The sequence below is a fragment of the Gekko japonicus genome, unplaced genomic scaffold (genome assembly GCF_001447785.1).
Source record: "Gekko japonicus isolate JY-2015 unplaced genomic scaffold, Gekko_japonicus_V1.1 scaffold464, whole genome shotgun sequence".
NCBI classification, from domain to species: Eukaryota; Metazoa; Chordata; class Lepidosauria; order Squamata; family Gekkonidae; genus Gekko; species Gekko japonicus.
In genome coordinates, this window is record NW_015170903.1 from 354,410 (window position 1) to 373,602 (window position 19,193).

At 44.9% G+C, this 19,193-nt stretch overlaps 1 protein-coding gene across 2 annotated transcripts in view; it reads left to right on the forward strand.

The window, feature by feature from the left end:
- GRIK2 (glutamate receptor, ionotropic, kainate 2) overlaps positions 1 to 19,193 on the forward strand; it is a 918,110-nt gene that overhangs the window by 307,228 nt on the left and 591,689 nt on the right. For both annotated transcript variants that reach the window (XM_015418620.1, XM_015418619.1), the window contains exon 4: positions 12,263 to 12,444. In XM_015418620.1, coding sequence (XP_015274106.1) covers positions 12,263 to 12,444 — 182 coding nt within the window. The remainder of the gene's footprint in view (positions 1 to 12,262; positions 12,445 to 19,193) is intronic.

Genomic DNA, 19,193 nt, shown 5'->3' on the forward strand with positions numbered 1-19,193 from the left:
TATAGGGCCTGACTGCAGGGCATATAGTTAGTTTCGTGATATTCTCCCACTCTTTACAACTACTCTATCCTCAACTAGTCAAAAGATGCAATTGCTGAAGAACCTCCTAGAAAGTAGGTGCCCCAAGGTTACAGCTAAACATGTCAAATTTGGCTGGTTGGCTGTAAGGACTAGAAAGCTCCTAGTGAAAGACAAATAGATGTAATTGGTACCAGGTTTTACATGCATGCCCTATTTGATATTCATTTTATATATTTCATTTATGCTTGTAGTTGTATGAATTTAGTTTGAGTTAGTTTGTTGTATTAGAGTGCTGGCTTTTTGCTGTGAATAAATAAATTTGTCGAAAGGGGGAGTGCATCCTGGAAGTGTTCAGTACCATCAACAATGGAATCCTTCTGAAGAGGCTGGTTGAGTTGGGAGTGTGTGTGTGTGGGTACTATGCTTCAGTAGTTCCACTCTTATGTGAGTGGCTGATTGTGGAGGATGGGGGACTGCTGCTTGGCCACATGACATTTATGCCATGGGTTCTCCAGGGTTCCATTTTGTCCCCTGTGCTGTTTAACATCTACATGAAACTGCTGGGAGAGATCATAAGAGGATTTGGAGTAGGTTGTCACAAATACACAGATGACATCCTACTCTACTTAACAGCTGAGTCAGTTGGGTCTGTGGAAGTCTTGAATAGGTGCCTGGAGATGGTAATAGGATAGATGAAGGCCAATAAACTGAAGCTCAGGCCAGAGGTGCTGCTGGTCAGTGACAAAGCTGCTTGAGGACTGAGGAGTCAGCCTGTCTTGGAGTGGATGGCACTCCCACTCAAGGAACAACTTCATAGCTTGGGGATACAACTGGATCTTGGCCTATATTTGAAGACCTCTCTGAATCTCCTCTGTGGCATGTAGTGCTTTTTCCAGTTGGGCTGATACTCCAACTATGGCTGTTCCTCGAAAAGCATGATCTGGCCACAGTGATCTATGCTCTTATTACATCCAGGTTTGATTACTGTAATGCACTTTACATGGCACTGCCTTTGAAAACAGTCTTAAAACTTCAGCTCATGCAAAGTGCAGCAGACAGGCTCTTGTCAAGAGTGAAGTACAATGATTGTATCACCGCAGTGCTGAAACATCTACACTGGGTACCCATTTGTTTCCATGCACAATTAAAGATGCTGGTTATTTCCTTTTGAGTCCCTAAATGGTGTGGGGCCAGGGTGCTCTCCTATTATCCATCCAATCAGTTAAGATCTGCTCCAGAGGAGAGCTGAGTGGCAGCCAGACAGAGGACTTTTTCAATAGTGGCCGTCCACTTGAAACTTGCTTGGCATCACTGTTGTTTTCTTTTAGGTGCCCGGCCAAGATATTTCTGTTCTCCCAGCTTTTTAATTAAAATATTGATTTTTAAATACTATTTTAGTGTAGGAATTGTTATTTTAAATTGTCTGTGGTCTGGTTTTAGGATATATGTTTTTACAATGGGCTGTTTTTAATTTAAATGCTGGAGTTTAATTAATATATTGTTCCTGGAGAGGTGGCATAAAAATAAATAAATAAAACTTGACAAGCAGAGAATCCTTAAGGACTTGCTGGAGGTACCTCACTTTCCCCTGCATCCCCTCCCCAACCTGTTTCCTATTTCCTCTCCCCTGGAAACCCTGGTATCCTCTTCCCTTTCCCTGCATTTCTCCTTCCCACCAACCAACCTCTGTCTAATCTGTGACCCCTTGTTTTCAGATTTCCCATTTTCCCTCCCCCTGGCAGCCTGTCCCTGGGAAAAGTCTAGTAAAATCACAAAAGTCATGAAGCAGCAGTTTGCTCAGCTGAGTTGTGTTGTAGCTATTGCCTGGCTCAGCCAAGTTGCCCAAGTTAAGTAGTGGTGAGTTTCCTGGGCAAAGTTGCGTAGCTGCTGGTAAGCCTGGCCAAGTTGTACAGGTTTGGTGCCTGCTCTTAGCCCAGGTGAGTTACATGTCATTTGGTCTTCTGGTCGCTACTGCCAGACCTAGTGAGCTGGGCAAATTGCAGGATACTGAGTTACCCAGGTGAGTCATAGTGGCTGCTATTGCATGATAGCAAGTTGCCTGGTGATTGCTGCTGAGCCCTGCCCTGATGAGTCCTCCCTCCATCAGGGAACATGGCAGGAGAGGGGGCTGGGTCCTCTCTGGGGCTATTTTGTTATTCCAGTTCACTCCTGCTCCCGACCCCCCCACACACACACACACCTTGTACAGAAACCAAGGTCTGAAAACTGGAAATACTGATGTGGTTGCTAGCAACCTTCAAAATGGCCACTGAGATATCCAAGGGTATTAATTTCTTAAAGCTATGAGTGCAGCTTCTATCATTTTGGAAGGTTTTAAACTCCACAGGTTGGGTTTTTTTAAAGTTTCCAGGTTTTTTCCAGGGACTTTTTTAGGTTGGTAGAAAAAGCCCCCATCTGCCCCATCTCCACTGTGTAGATTTTTTAAAAATCCACAGTCTATGGTCAGGTTCAGAATCAGATGTAAATTAAAATTGCTACTCAGCATTTCAAAAGCAACCCCCCCCCCTTTCCTGAAGTTTTGTAGGATTCTACCAGGACCTGCTTCAGGTCCCTTTTTGTAAGCCTCACAACTCCCAAGACAATGGGCATCATGATTTCCCCCCAGGTTGCTGAAGTTCACACAGGGTTCCCTGGGGTACCAATAGCACTGTCTGCTGTCCCTCTGGTCTTGCTCAGTCTCAGAAGTTTCCTTAAAGCCCACTCCCAGATATTCTCAGGTTCTCCTGCTATTCTGTTCAGAACAAGAAGAGCAATACATTATAATCACAAGGCTATAATCATGTCTCTTTTAACCACTGATATGGTTTGGATAGAAGATAAAACTAGAGAAATGGGATCATAGATGAGGAACAAAAATAGTCAGAAGCATTTTAACACACCAGAACCTTTAGCTAGAAATATAACAGCAATTAAGATTATCTCCAGACTAAAAAGACAGTTAAAACCCTGGGGAGAAACTTTCTTGAAAATTAAAGTAGGAAGCTTAACAAAACTGAAAGAGAGGTTGTAAAACTCCATGTTAAGTTCTGGAGGAAAAATAAACGTCTCCATATTGGAGTGGAAGGGAGAAAAAGCTTACCATAAGGATTTTTCAAAAATACACTCTGTAGAGTAACAGGAATGGCTATGTGGAGGAGATATATGTTTCCTTCAGGAGTTTCCATCATGGATACTTCTCCCCTGAACCTCTCCGGTCTTCATCTTTGGGAGAGACCATATTGGAGTCCTGCAACTCAACAGCTAGAATAATGTTCCAGAAGGAACTCTTTTTCAAAGCTGCTATCAAGGAGAAATAGGAGGGGCATTCAGCAACCACTCCAGCTGGCAGCTAATTCTAAAGAGATCAATCAAACACCACCCTCTCTTCATGCTCTGATTCCTCCAAAACTGGAAAATGAGCATCCCAGATTTGCTCCAAATACCCAGGTCTCCTGTTCAGCAACCTTACATGCCACTGTTATGCCACCTGGCCAGCTGTCAAGCTATTTATCATCCCACTAATCCCGTACAAGCATAGTTCATACTTCAAAACACCTGAAAACATGGCCATAGCTCCCAACCCAACTATTTCTGTGTTTCAAATCCTTAAACTTTGTTTATTTTCAGGTCAGTCACCTTCCTCATCTGCAGAATATATGCACTTTCTAATTACAAAGCTACATACTGGGGGAACAGCATACTTCGTGTTGTGTGGCTTTTGTTTTTCTTTGTTAAACCTTGGCAAATTCGTAGCTAGCCAACAACCGTGCTTTGTTGTTGTTCAGTCGCACAGTTAAGTCCGACTCTTCGCGACCCCATGGACCAGATCATGCCAGGCCTTCCTGTCTTCCGCCATCCTCTGAAGTTTGCTCAACTTCATGTTCGTTGCATCTATGACACTGTCTATCCATCTCATCCTTTGCCGTCCCCGTCTTCTTTGAACTTCAATCTTTCCCAGCATCAGGGTCTTCTCCAGTGAGTGCTCCCTTCTCGTTTGGTGGCCAAAGTATTTGAGCTTCAGTTTTATTATCTGGCCTTCCAGGGAACAGTCAGGGTTGATTTCTTTTACGATTGACTGATTTGGTCTCCTTGCAGTCCATAGGACTCTCAAGAGTCTTCTCCAGCACCATAGTTCAAAAGAATCTATTCTTTGGCACTCAGCCTTCTTTATAGTCCAACTCTCGCAGCCATACATGACTACTGGGAATACCATTGCTTTGACCATGCGGACTTTTGTTGGCAGGGTGATGTCTCTACTTTTTATCATGCTGTTTAGGTTCGCCATCGCTTTCCTCCCAAGGAGCAGGCGTCTTTTAATTTCATGGCTGCAGTCACAGTCTCCGGTGATCTGGGATCCCAGGAACGTGAAGTCTGTCACTACTTCCACGACTTCCCCTTCTATTTGCCAAGGAGTGATGGGGCCGGATGCCATGATCTTAGTTTTTTTGATGTTGAGCTTCAAGCCCACTTTTGCACTCTCCTCTTTTATCCTGAGCAAGAGGCTCTGTAGGTCCTCTTCACTTTCTGCCATTAGAGTGGTATTGTCTGCATATCTGAGGTTGTTGATCTTTTTCCCAGCAATCTTAATTCCCGCTTGTGATTCATCCAGGACATATACAGATGTACTCTGCATATATATTAAATAAGCAAGGTAACAATATAAATCCTTGTCGTACTCCTTTCCCTATGATAAACCAATCAGTTGTTCCATATCTGGTTCTAACTGTCGCCTCTTGACCATTATACAGGTTTCTCAAGAGACATGTGAGGTGGTCTGGTACTCCCATCTCATTAAGGACCTGGCATAGTTTGTTGTGATCCACACATTCAAAGGCTTTATCATAGTCAATGAAGCAGAGTAGATGTTTTTCTGGTACTCTCTTGCTTTCTCCATAATCCAGCGAATGTTGGCAATTTGATCTCTAGTTCCTCTACCTCTTCGAAACCCAGCTTGTACTTCTGGCAGTTCTCTATCCACGTACTGTTGAAGCCTAGCTTGTAGGATCTTGAGCATGACCTTGCTAGCGTGTGATATGAGTGCAATTGTGCGATAGTTTGAACATTCCTTGGCATTGCCCTTCTTTGGGATTGGAATGTATACTGACCTTTTCCAATCCCGTGGCCACTGTTGCGTTTTCCACATTTGCTGGCAAATTGAGTGCAGCACTTTAACAGCATCATCTTCTAAGACTTTGAATAGCTCAGCTGGAATACCATCACCTCCACTAGCTTTGTTGTTAGTAATGCTTTCTAAGGCCCATTTAACTTCACATTCCAGGATGTCTGGCTCGAGGTCAGTGATTATACCGTCGTGGTTGTCAAGGACATCGAGGTCTTTCTTGTATAGTTCTTCTGTGTATTCTTGCCATCTTTTCCTAATCTCATCTGCTTCTGTTAGGTCCCTACCGTTTTTGTCCTTTATCATGGCCAGCTTTGCATGGAACGCTCCCTTGATTTCTCCAATTTTCTTGAAGAGATCTCTAGTCCTTCCCATTCTATTGTTTTCCTCTATTACTTTGCACTGTTCATTCAGGAAGGCCTCCTTATCTCTCCTTGCTGTTCTCTGGAAATCTGCATTCAGTTGGGTAAATCTTTCCTTTTCGCCTTTGCCTTTCGCTTTCCTTCTTTCCTCTGCTATTTGTAAAGCCTCATCAGAAAGCCACTTTGCTTTCTTGCATTTCTTTTTCTTTGGGATGGTGGTGATTGCTGCCTCCTGTACGATGTCACGAACCTCTGTCCATAGTTCTTCAGGCACTCTATCTATCAAATCCAGACCCTTGAATCTATTCTTCACCTCTACTGTATATTCATCAGGGATGCGATCTAGGTCAAACCTGAATGGCCTCGTGGTTTTCCCAATTTTCTTCAGTTTAAGTCTGAATTTTGCAATGAGTAGCTCATGATCTGAACCACAGTCAGCTCCAGGTCTTGTTTTTACTGACTGGATAGAGCTTCTCCATCTTTGACTGCAAATTATATAGTCAATCTGATTTCGGTGTTGCCCATCTGGTGATGTCCATGTGTAGAGTCGCCTCTTAGGTTGTTGGAAAAGGGTGTTCGCTATGACCAGTGTGTTCTCTTGACAAAACTCTGTTAACCTTTGCCCTGCTTCATTTTGCTTTCCAAGGCCAAACTTGTCTGTTATTCCAGTTACCTTTTGACTTCCTACTTTAGCATTCCAGTCCCCTATGATGATGAGGACATCATTTTTTGGTGTTAGTTCTAGGAGGTGTTGTAGGTCTTCATAGAACCGGTCCACTTCAGCCTCTTCTGCATCAGTGGTTGGGGCATAGACTTGGATTACTGTGATGTTGAATGGTTTGCCTTGGAATCGGACAGAAATCATTCTGTCATTTTTGAGATTGTATCCCAGTACTGCCTTTTGCACTCTCTTGTTGACTATAAAGGCCACACCATTTTTTCTACGAGATTCCTGGCCACAGTAGTAGATATAATGGTCTTCTGAGTTAAATTCGCCCATTCCTGTCCACTTTAGTTCACTGATTCCTAATATATCAATGTTCAGTCTTGCCATCTCATTTTTGACCATGTCAAGCTTACTTTGATTCATAGATCTTACATTCCAGGTTCCTATGCAGTATTGTTCTTTGCAGCATCGGACTTTCCTTTCACCATCAGACACATCCACAACTGAGCGTCCTTTCGGCTTTGGCCCAGCCGCTTCACTCTTTCTGGGGTTACTCTTGCCCTCTGCTCTTCCCCAGTAGAATATTGGACACCTTATGACCTGAGGGGCTCATCTTCCGGTGTCATATCTTTTAGCCTTTTGATACTGTCCACTGGTGGACCTCCTGATGGCACCTGGTATTTCTGGCTACTGTGTGACACAGAGTGTTGTACTGGATGGGCCTTTGACCTGATCCAACATTGGTGTCGCTTATGTTCTTATGTTCTTGGCAAAAATACTGGAGTGGGTTGCCATTTCCTTCTCCAGGTGGATCACGCTTGGTCTGAGTTCTCTGCTGTGGCCTGTCCGTCTTGGGTGGTTGGGTGGCCTTCCACGGGATAGCCCACAGCCTCATCGAACCATGCAAGCCCCCTTGCCATGACAAGGCAGAGATCCATGCTTAGATGTGACTAATTTACCAGGGGAGGGGTATACTGTAAAGTCCTGTTGAAATAGCTGGGCATCTGCATTGTAAGAAATGTTGTCAAACGATAAAGAAGTAAAAAGGGAAGAGAACAAGGAAAGGCACATGCATCAAGTACACTGCATATCATAAGATAAAACTTAAAGCTGCTGCTTTTTTTTTTTTTTGAACAAAGCAGTGCACACTAATTATGAACAGCTAGGAGAGAAAGATAACGGCTCAACAGATAAAATCCAGGGTTTAATAAGAAAGCAAAGAATATGAAAAAGGATGAACATGAGTAGAAACATAACCATAGAAAAAAAGAAATATAGTAAAGATCGAGAATATGCAAAGCTTTGAATATACAAAGGAATAATTTGATGTGGATATGACTGAAGCCAGCTGTCATCTTAACATTAGTCTAGAAAATTAAAGAAGTAGCAGCACTCTCGACCAAAGATAATGGGAAAAAAGGCAAAAAGGGAAATGAAAATGTGATTGTACTTTTTAGAAGTTGGTGACTGGTAGGAAAATGTGGGCCAAAGTCCTGGTATGAGTGATGGTAGAAAAGGATGCATTTTATATAAGTTAAACCTGTCCCGGTCCAGAGGCCCCAGGATCTATTCTGCACCCCCCAGGGGACCCCCAAATGGCAGACTCACATGGAGAGCCACCAGACGAGGCGTTGGGACCCCGACAACTCCCGGTGTGAAGAGGGAGCGTCCCCATCAGCGCCACCAGAGAGGCACAACATCCCAGTCGGATTCGGTCATGGATCTGAGAACCACGAGGCAGCCCGATCACAGAAGGGAGCATTGGCACTGCCAGGGAGAAGCTGGTGACTGGCACACAGGCCCGGGATACCCTGCACACTGACGCCGGTGGTACGGCCCCGGGTCAACAGAGCCGCCGCCAGCCCAGCTCCAACCATGCCCAGAAAGCCGGGACAGCGTCCACACTTATCACAGGGGGCGGGGCTGGGAGGAGGTGGGAGAAGGTGGGGAAGGAGGGAGGTGCTGGGAGCAGGCATGAGAATAAAAGATGGGGAAAGCGGAGCGGCCAGGGATGAGTAACATGCGAAGGAATGGAGGTGAGAACGGAAAGAGAGAGGAACAGCTGAGCCAATGTGTACCCTGGCATGACGGCAGAGGGACCTACGAGGTGCTGTCAACCTCGTCCCCTGCCTATCTGAGGCCCAAATGCTTCCCTCACCTTCAACTCCTCAGCTCCCAGCACCACGGCTACAGGAGGTGCTCCACCGGGGATGCAGGGCGTGCTTGACAAAACCAAAATATCACACTGAATGAGGGTTTCCAGGTCCCCTGCTGGCCACTGGCAGGGGGATGGGAGGGTAGGGTTGCCAGATCCAGGTTGGGAAACTCCTAGAGATTTGAGGATGGAGTCTGGGGAGGACAGGGACCTAGTGGGGTACAATGCCATGGAGTCTACCCTTCAAAGCATCAATTTTTCTTCAGGGGAGCTGATCTCTGTAGTCTGGAGATGGGCTGTAATTCCAGAGGATTCCCAGGTCCTACCAGGAAGCTGGCATCCTTACCAATCAGTCAGTTAAGAGGAATCCAAAGCAATGTCACGGTTCTGGACCTTCTTTGAAGAGTAAATAAGAAAATATTAAAAAGAGGAGAAAGGGCTTGGGAGAAAATTATTCTTCATTTAAGTTGAGCTTTATTTGTATCCTGCAATTGAGGCAGGAAGGTCTACAGGCAATCTGAAATAAAGAAAGAGCAGAATTATGTTGAGAATCATCAGTATAAAGATGTTAAACCACATGAACAAATTAGTGGAAATCTGTGAAATTTGTTTCAAAAAGAAAAATATATTATTTACGACTGAAATCTGGGGGGGGGATACCAGAAAAATAGGACTGAAATCATATAAAAGCATCCTAAAATTATGAAGATTATTGGGGGAGGGGAATGGAAACAGGAACCGATGCCCATATTAAAAGCAAATTATAGATTTTCCTTGAAGTGGAAGTAGGGTGCAAATGTCAGGTTTATTTCTTGCAATGAGCCTGTACCTCAAAATATGTGAAAATTAAATGGACTCAACAACAACCAAATCTTCAGGGGGAGTGGGGACAGTAAGCATAATTTAAAAGATAATGCAAGCATTAGTGCCTTAGTTTAACACATGATTATGTGCTGTACTTTCATTATTTTTTTGAGGTTTCTGTTAATGGATATAACACTTTAGTATATTGGGCTGTGAAGAGGGGAAGAAAGAGAATAATGGCTAGTTGTACTCAACACTAATTGGTATTAACTGCATGCTACATATCAGCCAGCAGACCCGATCATTTATAGTACATCATTAGGAAAAAAATCATGAAATTTTCACAAACCTCGGCTATCTGAATAGTACACAGAATGTCAGAGGTTTTCAGAGGACAATTTTACAATCATTACATCCAGGCTTGTAGCCAGGATTTTGTGGATTGTGGGGCAAACTTTTTTTCTGGTGGGGCTGAAGTTCTCAGTACAGAAAGAAAAGCCAGAATTCTGAGGATTATGACTCAGCTACTGTGGAATCAAGCCTTTTAAAGTCAAAGCACAGAGGCTTCTGCAAATCGTAGCCCCAGAGTGTTACAATAGCAGGCTGAGAAAGAGGGGGGGGGAGGGAGAATACATTTTCTGGCACTGGAATTACTTATCTGGAGTTGGCCAGTAAACTCCCTCCAATTTGTATAAAAACACATAAAACTTTCTTTATAAAAACAAAGGACAAACAACACATAGATAGGGGAAAGAATGTATACAGTTCAGCAAAGAATGCAAACCAAAACAAAAAACTTAGCTGGTTATTCTACTCACTACTTTGCCTATCGGGCGTGTAGCTCTGGCATCTCAGTTGGCATTCCAAAAAACTGATGAGCAGAGTCTCTGGAAGAATAGTAGCAGGGTGGAAGTTGAGGAGAGCAATCCCTTCTCTCTCTGAGTCTTTGAAAGCTGTCTGTTCTACATAGATGTTCTTAGAAAGCTGTTACCAGGATCGATCTCTAAATTGCAAGCTGTCAACCACTTTAGATGACAATTCTCAGCTGCTGCAAGTTAATCACTTCTGCCAGCCTAAGCAACAATTATGATAACAAGCTGGCAGGTGGGGGTGATGACTTCTATAGTCAAGAAAGCTTCAGATGCCTCTAAGCCCTTCCTATTTTACACCTACCATCAAAAGATGTGTCCTGGTTAATATATACCCTACTATTTTTAGGACTGAAGCTGTTGATTCCAAAAATCCTGGCCGCGTGAGCAGTACTGGAGACTAAAACCATAGCAGATACAAACAAATCCAGCATTTTGAATGTACTGGGTTTTCATATTCCAGTCCCATGACAGAATGTGGTGATCTAACTAGTAAAATATTGGTGACTAACAACAGATGATTCCTTCTTGGCATCTGCCTGTGCTACTGTTTTGGCACTGTTTTGTGTCGCTGTGGGAAGTATGGGGAGGTGCAGCTAGAAGTACTTTTCTTCTGAGAAAGGAGGAATACTGTTCCATACATGCCAGCATGTGTCTTTCACTCATCTTGAGACTGTGTGTGTGTGTGTGTATGGGGGTGGGTGGGAAATCTTCCACTTTATATGTCTAAAAAAAGTGCCCTGGTTTTGGGAATATTACTGTCCTGTGTTTTCCTTTGTGGAATTCCTTGTTTGATTGTTTAGTGCAAGCTTATGTGAGCTGGTAGCCACTGCCTTCTGAGAAGAGAGCAGGCGGGAGCCACTGCAAGGGATTTAGGCACCACCACCATGAGCCAACAGCCTCTGCCTCTTGAAAGGAAGGCAGGCAGGAGTTGGTGCAAGGAGGTGCCAACTGCCATTTTTGAGCTGGCAGTCCCCACTTCTTGCAAGGGGGGCAGGCAGGAAGTGCTGTGAGGCAGTGGCTAGCAGCAGCTCTCCACTTCTGACAAAAAGGGTTCATAGGAGCTAGTATGAGGTGGGTGTGAGCCACCACCATTGCAATTTGGCAGCCCCTGCCTTCAGTGAGGTGGATGGGCAAGAGTTGGTGTGAGGGTGGTGCTAGCCTGTCCAACTGATCTGGCACCTCCTTCCTCCTATAAGGCAGACAGGAATTGGGGGGGGGGGATAGCCAGCCACCCCTGCTTGTTGCAAGTGAGGCACCCTAGACAATTGCCTGGACATGCCTAATGTGTGGGCAGGCTCTGGTTTTACATGCTGTGCTAACTGCTGCTTACTTTATAATACCAGCAGCAGTAGCATGATTACCACAGAAGTGCTATTGTAGATCAGGGGTCTTTTGTAGTTGCTGTAACCAATGCTCCCTCTAAGCTGTGGAGTCTTGTGAGCAAAAAAAAAATCTACTTTGTGAGCTACTGGCATTAAAGTTGTGAGCAAGCGATTTGGTTACTGCATAAATTAGTTTGCTCTGGAGGCATCCTTCTTGAGCTAAGACAAAAACCTGTGAGCTGAAGGCTAAAAAGCAGTGAGCTAACTCACACTAACTCAGTTTAGAGGGAACACTGGCTGTAACGTATGTAAAATATGGATTAGCCAAACAAGGATTCAGCCTGCTTGGGAGCTGCTGGTGGGGAAGGTTTCCAGAGACTGGAATCCATCCAAAGTTTAAGGTGCTTTCCATGTATTGTGGCAGCCAGCTGCAGCTCCTGTCATGCAGAAACCATATATATATATATTTGGTAACAACCATATCAGAGTAATGAATGAAGCAACTCTAATTGGGTAATTAAGGAATAAGTTCACATTCTAGGAGAATGTTCCCTAAACTGAATCTATGTGTAAACTTGAGATTAGTCTCTTATAATAAATAGCCTGATAATGGACTACTGTGGTGGTTCTGCATTAAAGTATTATTTCATAATGTTTGGTGGAACTACCACAACCCGCCTTGATACAGATTTATCCATATCTCAGAAGGCAATCTCAACTTAATTTCTATTCATAATAACAAAGGCGAATGGTGGAAAAACTCAAAAAGAAAGGAGTCTGGACAGTATTCTTATGAATTTACATATGCACATAGTGGTGAGTGCATTAAAGAGGAAGAGAAATATTAAAACCACTAAAAGTTGATGATAAGGGAGCTGCTCCTACAAGGTCATATTTTAATAATTTATCTTTCGGTGTCCTTTTGTCTTTTTCTGAAAAGGTCTCATTCGATTACAAGAGCTTATTAAGGCTCCATCACGGTATAACCTGCGTCTAAAAATCCGCCAGTTACCAGCTGACACAAAGGATGCAAAGCCCTTGCTCAAAGAGATGAAAAGAGGCAAGGAATTCCATGTCATCTTTGACTGCAGTCATGAAATGGCAGCAGGCATTTTAAAACAGGTAATGATCCCTTTTCCTTAAGTATTTTGATTTTCTCTGTCTCTAAAGTCCAGGGCAGATATAATGCCGATTTCAGGCAAACTATGGTTTGTAGAGGTTGTAGGATTTAGATTTTTCTGTACAGATCCTAAAAGTGTGTTTGAAAGTGAAAAGTAAGGATGGATCTAAATGCTCAACTTAAGGAATGCTTATGCCAGTTTCTCTCCTCCCTCTGAACTGGTTTAGCAACATCATTGTAATGTGCAGTCATAACAATTCTAGTAAGATGCATTGTTGCTTTTAACCCTAGCCTAAGGTATACCTGGCAGATTTCCACCCTACTGTAAAGTTCCCTGGTTCACCTGTTATTTCATTATTTTGTTTCAAACACTGACAGTCAGTGTTGTTGTACTTCTATTGCTTTATACTCTCACAGAGTCTTAAGCCTGATTCAGATATCACACTGCTGATCCTTCAAGCCATATTTTGGAGAACTGAGAATGTTCTGTAGACTAGGGAAGTGCAGCTAAAATAATAATAATCCATGTTCTTTTTTCAGCTCCAGATATCAGGGAACTGAAAAATATTGGTGTTCTAAATACAGATTTGGTATTCAGATCTCGGTGTTGATTGGGGTGGGGGATTCTGATTTTTTCTTGTTCCATTATTCCCTATGAGGAGTCTTTCTGGGGGGCTGGAGGGTTGTTTTTTAAAGCTACTGGCACCAAAATTGCAGCACAGCTGCTGGTGTCCTGGTGCCTGTCCTTTAAATAACCCCCAACTTTTAAACAACCCCCTGAATGAGGTGCCCCCAGCCATCATCCTATAGAAAAAAAATGTAAAAAATCGCAGCCAATGTAGAACCTGAAACTCACCTAAGCCAAACACAATAGGAACACTGTTGTAAGCCTAGCAAATGTAAAATCAGAGAATCCAACCAATGTACAACCTGAGAATCTACAGCAATGTAAAGGCCAAGAGTCCCCCACAAAAAGCAAACCGGTTATGAAGCAACTTGAGGAAACAGCACAACTTTACAGAGTCAACAAAAACAATTTAAAGGTTCATAACCTAACAGAAATCAACCTGGAAAGCCAATACCAAGCATGGGGGAAGACACAGATTTTCAGGGAGGGGGGTGACATTCCTGGGAGCCTTCAAACTCTGGCTCCAGAAAGTATTGGTGAATCCTAGATATTTCTTTCTTTTTTTTAAACAACTTTATTAGGATATGATAAACATATTCAAATATTATTCATAACATTAAAATTTATACCATCCCCCCTCCTCCCTTCCCCCCCCTTTCGGCTTCCCACAATGCTCCAACCTCCTGTCTAGTTGTTAATTCTTTTTCCATTCTCTGTCATTACTAATCCTAGATATTTCTGAGGGTTTTTTTGGGGGGGGGGGATTTATCCGTATCCCAGGAATTCCCAGATATCGAGACCTGAATATATCAAAAAATACCAATAAGGTATACCCCAAAATACCAATATATAACATCCATATTGTAGACTCACACTTTCTATCCTCTCCTATTATTTGTGTTTTCCCTGCTCTCTTTTCTGGTTGCTATGAATTCTTGGATCAGGCAAACAATGGTTTGTACTGGAGAAGCTTGAGCACCGTCTGGTTCTACTTGCCACAGAAGCCAATCTTTCAGTGATCTAGTCAGATGTGTCCAGCTTGGACATGTTTATTTCATATGATTACACCAATCTTTTACATGTTGGAAAGCATAGTGCCAGTTGTCAGCCTCTGTAATGCTAATGTAGTGCTAATTGGCTTCAACAACAACAACAAAGAGATAGATTCAAGTGTGTAGTCATGTTGGTCTAAAGCTCTCACCCAATTTGTGGAGATCCTCCTGGAGTGCCTCACATTCATCCTTGGTTTTCACCATCCTGGAAAAAAAAAAGTGTCATTTGCAAACCTGGTCACTACAGTACTCACCCCTAGTTTCAGGTCATTTATGAACAAATTAAATAGTACCAGCCCCAACACTGATGGTTCTGGGATCTCACTGCTTGCTTCCCTCCATTGGGAGAACTGTCCATTTATCCCTAGTCTTTGCTTCCTGTCATTTAACCAATTTTAATCAATAAGAGAACCTGTCCTTTTATCCCATGACTCAGGAGTCTGTGGTGAAGTAACTTTGTCAAAAGCATTTTGAAAGTATATAATGTGTACTGGGTCCGCATTGTCTACATGCTTGCTCACTTTGTTAAAGAACTCTAAAAGGTTGGGGAGGCAGGACTTCCCTTTGCAGAAAACATGCTGATTTTCCTGCAGCAGGCTTTGTCCCTCTACAGACAATGATTGTACCCGTGATTACAGTTTCTACTAATTTGTCTGGGACAGATGTTAGACTGACTGGCCTGTAATTTCCTGTTTCCTTTTGGACTCCTTTTAAAAAATTGGTATAACTTTTGCTACTTTCCAGTCTTCTGATACAGTGGCTAAATTTAGTGATAAGTTACATACTACACACAGGTTAATAAATCAACAGGCTTACATTTGAGTTCCCTGAGAACTCTCGAGTGTATGCCATCAGGACCTGGAGACTTATTGGTTTTTAATTTTAATTTCCCCAGTAGGTCTAGAACTTCATCTCTTGTCACCTCAGTTTGACTCAATATTTCAGACTCTGTTACTGAAAATAGTTGCTGTGTCTTGGGTACATGTCCCACACTTTTCCATTGTGGACACAGAAGCAATAAATAAATAAATAAATAAATAATTGAGCTTCTCTGCCATCTCCCCATCTTCCTTTAGCAATCCATTTATGCCTTGGTTACTCAAAGTCCCAACTGCTTCTCTGCTCTGGATATATTGTTTGTCATGCTGCTTTTAGCAACATGCTTCTCAAATTCTCTTTTTCATGTCTAATTATTGACTTACATTGCTTTTGCCAGAGGCTGTGGTTCCTTCTTGTTCAATTCATTGGGACAGTCCTTCCACTTTTTGAAAGAAATCTCTTTTCTTTTTATAGCTTCCTTGACTTGCATCGTTAACTATGCGGGCATTTCTTTAGACTTGACAGCGTCTTTTTTACCTGGGGAGTGCTTTCAGTTTTGGCTTCAATTATTGTGCTTTTAAATAGCTTTCAGGCTCTCTTGTGTTTCCCTTTCAGCTTCCTTTTAACTCTTCTTTTTATTTTTGTTAAGTTTGTTTTGAAATAAAATGTTACAGTTTTGAACTTTAGGGGTGACTTTCCATTGACATGAATGCTGAACATAATAGTACCACAGCCATTGTTACCAATTGGTGCAACAACCTCTACATCTTTCAATAGGTCCTGAACTCTGCTCAGAACCAAGTCCAAGATCACTACCCCTCTGGTTGACTCTGTAACCAGCTGTTCAAGTGCACAGTCAATTATGATGTGTAGGAATCTCATTTCTACAGCATGACGTGAGCATATTTTTACCCAATTACTCTGAAGGTAGTTGAAGTCCCATGTCCTACAGTATCATAACATTATTTGCTGTAGTCATTTCTCTTATTTCCTTCTCCATCTCAAGATCAGCCTCAAGGGTTTGATCAGGTGGGCGATAGTTACCGTCACTTTTAAGTAAGCCTTAGGGCCCAGTATTGGGGAATTCATTCCCCTAATGATTTCTGACTTATTTGATTCTATGTCCTCTTTGATGTACAACACAACACCTCCCCAAACACATCCCTCCCTGTCCTGGACATAGTGTTTGTTATGGCTGCTGACCACCACCAGGGGCCAGCGAATACCCCCGAGCTTGACTCTGTAGAAACAATGGGGACTAGGCTCCTAGTCTCTCCACTTGGGAACCAATAGGACCATGGCGGGAGATTTAAACCCACCAATGGGACCTAGGGGTGTGTCCCCAGGTGTGTATATAGTTGGCCAGCCGGCCAGTAGTTGTTGTCTTTGTTGTGTACCAGTAAACCATGCTGATCACTACATCCGTCTCAGTGGTTTCTACATGCGTCTAACCCACTACACTTCAATGGCAATGAAGGTGGGATCCCGCTGAGCATTCCAGCTGGGTTGATGAGACTCTGCAAGGGAAAACAACGCACAGCTACCTACGCTCCTCCGATCGATGAGCAACGAGGGTGAACAAGCTGCTTCCCAGCTGCAGCCGCAACTGATCAGCACAATGGTCGTTGCTCCGGTATCAGGGCTGGTACCGCCATTTGATACAGCCTGTCCAAAGCAATGGGGAGCCTGGATCACCATCCTGAAGTCAGTCCTGGTATTCTACCAGGTGACGGATGAGGCCAGGAAGAAGGGCCTCCTACTCGGGTCCTGTGGACCTGCCATCGTAGAACTGGTCCAGTACCTACTCTCCCCTAAGACGCTCGATGACTGCACCTTCGACGAAATCATCACTGCTGTCCAGAACCACTACACGCCTAAGCCATCGGAGATGCCACGTGGTGTTTCACCAGCGGAGTCAGCAAGGCTGTGAAACTGCTGCGGAGTTCCTTGCGGAGCTCCACTGCCTGGCATCCGAGTGCAAATTCAGAGCACACTTGGACATGGCCCTTTGAGACCATTTCGTCACAGGACTACGGGAGGAGAAACTACGGCGACACATAATGGAGGGTGAGACGGTCACGATGGCATTGGCCATCGCCACCGCGTGGGAAAGGCCCCACCCAGCAGCCACCACCATGCACAAGGCTGCCATCACCATGCCGGCTGACCCTGAGGGCGCGGAGGTCCACCGCACGCAAGTGCTGCACCGCACTCCAGCCTCGAACGCGAGCTCTGCCCGCAAGCATCCCGGCTCAGCAGCCCCAGAGTGTGCCAGCTGCAGCAACAGGCACGAGAGGAAAACATGCCGATTCCAAGATGCCATATGTCATAACTGTGGGCGCACTGGCCACATCGCCTGGGCATTTCGCTCCAAGGCTACCAGTTGGATCCAGCCACCACGTCACAGAGCTGATGCCCACTTCGAGGACAACGCAGCGGCAGAGAACCTCTACCACCTCACACATGCATCAGAACAGGTACTGAAACTCCCCGGCCAATCGTCCACCCCTAAAATTCAAGTCACTGTAAAAATCGAGGGGTCCCCATGCCTTATGGAGATAGACTCAGGCTCCGCAGCCTCAATCATTTCCGACGCCACGCTTAAACGCTTATGCCCTACGGTGGGACCCTGCTTGCACCCATCCCCAGTGACACTCATAGACTTTCAGCGAAACTGGGTGCCGATTAAGGGGGTCGGGACTTTTAGACTGCAATACCATGGATTCAAGGGCCGTCTGGACGTGATTGTGGTAGAGGGCAACCTGGTCAGCTTGCTGGGTCGTGCCTGGTTTTGAGCCCCTGGGGATTTCGATCGAGGGAGTCCAGCTATGCACAGTCCAGGATTTCCAAGGGATATGCTGGGATTTTCATGCCGTTTTTGATGACTCTCTGGGCCATTATATGGCCCCCCTGGTGTCCCTGCATCTAAACCCCAAGGTGGCCCCTATCCGAATGCGTGCCAGGACGGTTCCGTTGTCAGTCAAGCCTAAAATCGACACGGAACTGGACCGCCTAGTAGCTCAAGGCATCCTAGAACTGGTCTCCCACGCGGCGTGGGAGACCCCCATAGTAGTGGTAGAAAAGCCGAATGGGGCAGTCCGCATCTGTGCGGACTACAAATGTACGCTGAAGAAGGCGCTACAGGACCATGCATATCTAGTACCTGTGGTTAGCCACGTACTGGCCACCTTGGGGGGGGGGCAAAGATCTTTGGGAGACTTCATCTTGCCCAGGCTTACCAGCAGTTGCCGGTAAATGAGGTGACTGTTGAGGCGAAAGCTATCATGACCCACCGGGGGGCATTCCATGTCAAGAGACTGCAATTCGGGGTGAGTGTGGCACTGGGGTTATTCCAACAACTGATGGATTCTCTTCTCAAAGGAATACCCGGCGTCACCCCGTTTTTTGAAGATGTGATTATTGCTGCTGCCACACTGGCCAACTTTGCAGACCGTCTCCGCACAGTTCTCCGTCGTTTCCAGGACACCGGACTTAAAGTTAAACTAGAGAAGTGTCAGCTGGGGGTGCCGTCAGTGGGTTTCACGGTGGATGCAGAGGGCCTACACCCGACCTGAGACAAAGTAAAGGCAATCGTGGAGGCCCCGCCACCAAAGTATAAAACAGAATTACAGGCGTTTTTAGGGATTCTCAATTTCTACCATGCCTTCCTTCCCCACAAGGCGGCGGTAGCGGAGCCCCTCCATCACTTGTTAGACAAGCAGGCCCCCTGGGTGGGGGGGCCCCACGAGGCTGCCGCCTTCCGGAATGTTAAAGAACTGTTGATCTCCAACTTGGTCCTGGCCCAATTCGATGAGGGACTGCCAGTGGTCTTGTCGTGCGACGCCTCACCCTACGGTGTTGCTACGGTGCTAGCGCATCATCTCCTGGATGGGTGGGAGGTCACGGTCTCGTATTACTCACGCACCCTATCTGCGGCTCAGCAGAACTACACCCAGATAGATCGTGAGGGACTAGCCATAGTGGCCAGGGTCAAGAAGTTCCATGACTTCGTCTATGGATGGCTGTTCACCATTGCCACAGACCTCAGCCCACTCCTCGGCCTTTTTGCACCCGATTGCCGGACACTTCAAGTACTATTCCTGCGGGTCTTGCGGTGGTCCATTTTCCTTGCGGGCTACAATTACCAGCTACAAAACCGCCGTCTTCCCCTACCAGATGTGGTTGAGGATCCGGCCCCTGTGCACCTCGTCCTTCAGCTGGACTGCCTACCGGATGCCCCACTGCAGGCTGT